The 6,819-nt window shown below is 37.7% G+C and overlaps 1 protein-coding gene across 1 annotated transcript; it reads right to left on the bottom strand.

Moving 5' to 3' along the window:
- Window positions 1-3,277: 3,277 nt before the first annotated feature.
- LOC112163690 (protein DOWN-REGULATED IN DIF1 11-like) lies at window positions 3,278-3,679 on the bottom strand. The gene has a single exon (XM_024299972.1). It carries the CDS (start codon window positions 3,677-3,679, stop codon window positions 3,278-3,280), a length of 402 nt encoding a protein of 133 aa, XP_024155740.1.
- Between the last annotated feature and the right edge of the window lie 3,140 nt (window positions 3,680-6,819).

Below are 6,819 nucleotides of genomic sequence, written 5' to 3' on the forward strand. Positions count from 1 at the left end.
TTAAAGTTGTACAGTATTTTGAGGAATAAGACTTGCCGCTTATTCACGTACACGCCGACTAATAAAATTGAACACTGAAGTTTACACATGTCGCATTACAATATCTCCAAATCTAACATCCGTCGGGCAGCTTACGGGCCTTTTAAGAAACAACATTACTAGGAAATAGGTATTCGAGACCGATGTGCAAATTGGGCGCTTAATTATAGGTGTGTTGTGTTCTTCGATGTGCATGTATTGTGAAAATGCAAAATGTAATAATTTAAACACAAACAGTAGAGCCATTTTCTAAAATGAAGGATAAAATTTGTCATATAATAAAAAAATATCGCGTATTTCATATCATATCATGTCTAGTAACCAATTTAATTTTTCTAATTCGACGGAGGAGAAGCAGGTGAACGTGAGATCGCGGCACATAGATTCCAAAGTTTTTCGCTACTTGCCAAAGCCTGTGCTTTGTTGACACTGGGATGACGTACATCGTGATTTCGCTCTGCGATGATATCGTGGCATGATTTTCCCCATGAGACAAGATCACGACAACAAGCATCAGTCACAACCGTACCTTGATAAATGCTTTTCTCTATTTCCTCTCCGCACTTAGGGGGGAACTTTTCCAAGCATTCCTTTACGGGCTTGGTCTCGTGTTTGTCTGAATTGTCGATGGCAACGCACTCCGTCCAAATTTGTTCGCCCTTTGCCAAAGTTTGAGCTTTGTTTGCACTAGGATGAAGTGCCACAAGGGACGTGTTGAGGAAGGTATCGTGGCATGGTTTACCTAACTTTACAAGATCTCGACAACAATCATCACTCAAAAATCCATTATTGAAAATGCTGTTTCCTACTTCGATCCCGCACTTTTCAGTGAACTGTCTTTCACAGTCTTTAAGATTTGCTGACCCCTCCAGTGTTGGGGTTGCAAAAGCATTTGATGTCACCTGCAAGAGAAAAATCACCAAAAGATGGCACCTGCTTGGTCCGGCCATAACTCCCTTTGCAATGTTATGTGATTACTCACGAATGTGTTTTCTGGTAATGATCTCTTTGTTAGAGTTTAGTTTCATGTGATAATATATTTATAAGGGAGAAAACATAACCGCATTTAAGACTCAAATGAACTAACTGTGTAAACGCTTGTGCGCTCTTTCAAAGAAGTAACGTGTTTAACTGCCTCTCGGCTTTAAATAAGAGAGTTATATTTAAACAGTGCGCACGTGTTTCGATAGCTCGGTTATGTTTAAATGATTTACCGCTAAATTATCAAGTTTTAAATGCAGATAAGTATTCAACAAGTGGTCATTATATATTACACTATTTATGTTTCAGATCATTTAAATTCTCAAAATTCTAGACAATTCCACAATTAAAATATGTTTAGGAAATAACTGTGGACAAAAAATTAAAAGGGCTTGTTCAAGCACGGCGCAAAGCACGAATGGACCGACTGGCCGGATTAGCCCATTTGTCACCCCGAATCTTTGCGTTATGGAAAATTAATTTACCACTTCTAAATTCATCATGTATGATTTTATCCTTCTTCATAAATTCAATGATTTCCGGTAAAACAAAAAATAAATTACTGTGATACTGTCAACAAGAAAAAATATACTCTTCTTAAGTTGTTTTGGAGAAAAATATCCTACTCAGTATTTTTTTGTTTTCAACTCTGACCTTGTAGATTTTAGTTGAAGCAGAAGTAACTTTTTGTAGATGAAAAAGAATTAGGGCTCCTCATGTGATTGATTTGAGGAGTGGTTAAAGAATGCACTTAAAATAAAGCAGTGATTTGATTTTTGGGCAACGAGTGATCTCCTCATGTCTATGTAATAACTAATTAATGTAAAAATGTTATATAACGCTGCACAGTCACTAAGAAAATAATGGTAAAGAGTTATTGCGCCAATAGTTAGTGAGTAATGCGTGCACGTCATTGGTGTAAGTACGACTTTAATGAAACTTTGCAAAGCATGCGGCGAGAGTTACATGTGTAACTTAACTTTAACGTTCCATCGAATGTCTTAATTGCATCAGCCACGATGTTTGAAATTGGCGATTGCTATAAAAAATTTAGAACAGTTATTGTTTCCGGGGCTTACGACTACTGTCGGGGTCCGGAATCACGAATCTGTCTTGTCTCATTTCCTTCTCTTCTCGCAATCTGTCCAACACAACAAAAGTCAGAGAGAAACCGGGTTTGCCGGCCTAAAACTCTTTAACGCTTAAGTCAGTAATGGTTGATAATGTCGAGAGAAGAATTAGATCAGAGATCTTATCTGTTGTAGAAGATTTTTGGCTTTATATAAGCGCTGGAGGACGTTGAGTCCTATTCAATTCAGATGTAGGAGAGGCATGCTCCTCTGTGAATATGTCCACGCCGGGGCTGGGCCAGCTTGACCGGTCACGTCGTGGTGGTTCCAGTGGGTCCCGCTAGTGATTATTTGGAAATAAGTCTTGTTTTCTTGCATGGTATTATTTGAGTATTATGCAGGTGGTATGAACAGTTATAAATATTTCATATTGACGCATTGTTTATGGTGTTTATTAATTCGGAAAACAATTTGTCGAGAGTGTACGTTTCGGCATGCACTCACTTTAATCTTAGCAATTATCATTATCATTTCATTTTAGAAGTGAAGCTTTAGATGTTATTGTCAGCAAACGTCTTCCATTTGCTAATGCAACCAATAAACTTTAAAGTTGTACAGTATTTTGAGGAATAAGACTTGCCTCTTATTCACGTACACGCCGACTAATAAAATTGAGCACTGAAGTTTACACATGTTGCATTACAATATCTCCAAATCTAACATCCGTCGGGCAGCATACGGGCCTTTTAAGAAACATTACTAGAAAATAGGTATTCGAGACCGATGTGCAAATTGGGCGCTTAATTATAGGTGTGTTGTGTTCTTCGATGTGCATGTATTGTGAAAATGCAAAATGGAATAATTTAAACACAAACAGTAGAGCCATTTTCTAAAATGAAGAATAAAATTTATCATATAATAAAAAAATATCGCGTATTTCATATCATATCATGTCTAGTAACCAATTTAATTTTTCTAATTCGACGGAGGAGAAGCAGGTGAACGTGAGATCGCGGCACATAGATTCCAAAGTTTTTCGCTACTTGCCAAAGCCTGTGCTTTGTTGACACTGGGATGACGTACATCGTGATTTCGCTCTGCGATGATATCGTGGCATGATTTTCCCCATGAGACAAGATCACGACAACAAGCATCAGTCACAACCGTACCTTGATAAATGCTTTTCTCTATTTCCTCTCCGCACTTAGGGGGAACTTTTCCAAGCATTCCTTTACGGGCTTGGTCTCGTGTTTGTCTGAATTGTCGATGGCAACGCACTCCGTCCAAATTTGTTCGCCCTTTGCCAAAGTTTGAGCTTTGTTTGCACTAAGATGAAGTGCCACAAGGGACGTGTTGAGGAAGGTATCGTGGCATGGTTTACCCAACTTTACAAGATCTCGACAACAATCATCACTCAAAAATCCATTATTGAAAATGCTGTTTCCTACTTCGATCCCGCACTTTTCAGTGAACTGTCTTTCACAGTCTTTAAGATTTGCTGGCCCCTCCCGTGTTGGGGTTGCAAAAGCATTTGATGTCACCTGCAAGAGAAAAATCACCAAAAGATGGCACCTGCTTGGTCCGGCCATAACTCCCTTTGCAATGTTATGTGATTACTCACGAATGTGTTTTCTGGTAATGATCGCTTTGTTGGAGTTTAGTTTCATGTGATAATATATTTATAAGGGAGAAAACATAACCGCATTTAAGACTCAAATGAACTAACTGTGTAAACGCTTGTGCGCTCTTTCAAAGAAGTAACGTGTTTAACTGCCTCTCGGCTTTAAATAAGAGAGTTATATTTAAACAGTGCGCACGTGTTTCGATAGCTCGGTTATGTTTAAATGATTTACCGCTAAATTATCAAGTTTTAAATGCAGATAAGTATTCAACAAGTGGTCATTATATATTACACTATTTATGTTTCAGATCATTTAAATTCTCAAAATTCTAGACAATTCCACAATTAAAATATGTTTAGGAAATAACTGTGGACAAAAAATTAAAAGGGCTTGTTCAAGCACGGCGCAAAGCACGAATGGACCGACTGGCCGGATTAGCCCATTTGTCACCCCGAATCTTTGCGTTATGGAAAATTAATTTACCACTTCTAAATTCATCATGTATGATTTTATCCTTCTTCATAAATTCAATGATTTCCGGTAAAACAAAAAATAAATTACTGTGATACTGTCAACAAGAAAAAATTGACTCTTCTTAAGTTGTTTTGGAGAAAAATATCCTACTCAGTATTTTTTTGTTTTCAACTCTGACCTTGTAGATTTTAGTTGAAGCAGAAGTAACTTTTTGTAGATGAAAAAGAATTAGGGCTCCTCATGTGATTGATTTGAGGAGTGGTTAAAGAATGCACTTAAAATAAAGCAGTGATTTGATTTTTGGGCAACGAGTGATCTCCTCATGTTTATGTAATAACTAATTAATGTAAAAATGTTATATAACGCTGCACAGTCACTAAGAAAATAATGGTAAAGAGTTATTGCGCCAATAGTTAGTGAGTAATGCGTGCACGTCATTGGTGTAAGTACGACTTTAATGAAACTTTGCAAAGCATGCGGCGAGAGTTACATGTGTAACTTAACTTTAACGTTCCATCGAATGTCTTAATTGCATCAGCCACGATGTTTGAAATTGGCGATTGCTATAAAAAATTTAGAACAGTTATTGTTTCCGGGGCTTACGACGAGTAAAACTACTGTCGGGATCCGGAATCACGAATCTGTCTTGTCTCCTTCCCTTCTCTTCTCGCAATCTGTCCAACACAACAAAAGTCAGAGAGAAACCGGGTTTGCCGGCGTAAAACTCTTTGACGCTTAAGTCAGTAACGGTTGATAATGTCGAGAGAAGAATAATATCAGAAATCTTATCTGTTGTAGAAGATTTTTGGCTTTATATAAGCGCTAGAGGACGTTGAGTCATATTCAATTCAGATGTAGGAGAGGCATGCTCCTCTATGAATATGTCTACACTGGGGCTGGGCTAGCTTGACCGGTCGCGTCGTGGTGGCTCCAGTGGGTCTCGCTAGTGATTATTTGAAGATAAGTCTTGTTTGCTTGCATGGTATTGTTTGAGTATTATGCAGGTGGTATGAACAGTTATAAATATTAAAGATTGACGCATTCTTTAAGGTGTTTATTAATTCAGAAAATAATTTGTCGAAAGTGTACGTAATTATTAAAAAATCTTTAATTTCGGCATGCACTCACTTTAGTCTTAGCAATTATCATTATCGTTTTATTTTAGAAGTGAAGCTTTAGATGTTATTGTCAGCAAACGTCTTCCATTTGCTAATGCAACCAATAAACTTTAAAGTTGTACATCATTTTGAGGAATAAGACTTGCCGCTTATTCACGTACACGCCGACTAATAAAATTGAGCACTGAAGTTTACACATGTTGCATTACAATATCTCCAAATCTAACATCCGTCGGGCAACTTAGGGGCCTTTTAAGAAACACTACTAGAAAATAGGCATTCGAGACCGATGTGCAAATTGGGCGCTTAATTATAGGTGTATTGTGTTCTTCGATGTGCATGTATTGTGAAAATGCAAAATGTAATAATTTAAACACAAACAGTAGAGCCATTTTCTAAAATGAATAATAAAATTTATCATATAATAAAAAAATATCGCGTATTTCATATCATATCTCTAGTAACCAATTTAATTTTTCTAATTCGATGGAGAAGAAGCAGGTGAACCTGAGATGAATAATATGCATGATGGTGTTCATATTATTGTTGAATCTGATTTTTTAGGAAACAACATTGTGGAAAAAGATGTTTTCTATTGTTTGAAAAGTAATGAGCTTGATGTTACATTTTTGAGTCAAGCATGACTCATTTTAGATATATTGGTCTTTGTACCAAGGGTCACAGATGGTGAGCAGGGATTGGGAAAGCTGAAATTGGATGTTTGTAACGTTTTAGGTCTCGTGCGACTTACTTAACGTTTGACTTTAAGACCAAACAGGGTCACAGATGGTGACAGGTCGCAGATGGTGACCTTGATGTTTGATTTTATGATCAGACGGGGTCTGAAGATATTATGTCACATATGGTGACAGGTCGCAGATGGTGACCTTAATGTTGATTATAAGACCAGACGGGGTCTGAAAATTACATGTCACAGATTGTGACAGGTCCCAGATGCTGACCCAGGCAGGAATATGGTAATCACGTTCGTGGCCGGATGAGTGGTTACGATTTCAGTAGAGCTATAGTCTGTCTGCCAAAATAACTTATGGGAGTAACAGTCGGGGTTGCTGGAGACTCATAAGTATGTAGTTTAAAGGAGAGTTCCGAGAGTATTCTTCTTTTATTGTCTATATGAGACTTGAATTACTTCTTGATGGTTAAGTTAGCAAATAGAACATTGTCATGGCGGTGATTTATGTTGTCCTTTCGATGGAAAGGTTATGGAGTGTTAGAAGGAATCATGGTTGCATGGTTTCCTTAAGCTAAAGTGTGTGAGTTGTTGATTCTGTTCATGAGTTACTCATTTGAGATTTCATAAGCTTACCGGGTTTGTTGTGTGGAAACCCGATGCACCATTTTATAGTGTAGGAGTTAATCCTGCAGGTTAGGGTAATCGTGGCTGAAGCAGAGGTGGCTTGTTGGCAGCCGAACGGCTAGGAAGCAAATTTTGTTGGCTTTGCCATTGTTATGACTTCTGCTATGTAGTAAGCTCTGAGGAGCATTTACATTTTA

This window comes from Rosa chinensis, chromosome 5 (assembly GCF_002994745.2).
Source record: "Rosa chinensis cultivar Old Blush chromosome 5, RchiOBHm-V2, whole genome shotgun sequence".
NCBI classification, from domain to species: Eukaryota; Viridiplantae; Streptophyta; class Magnoliopsida; order Rosales; family Rosaceae; genus Rosa; species Rosa chinensis.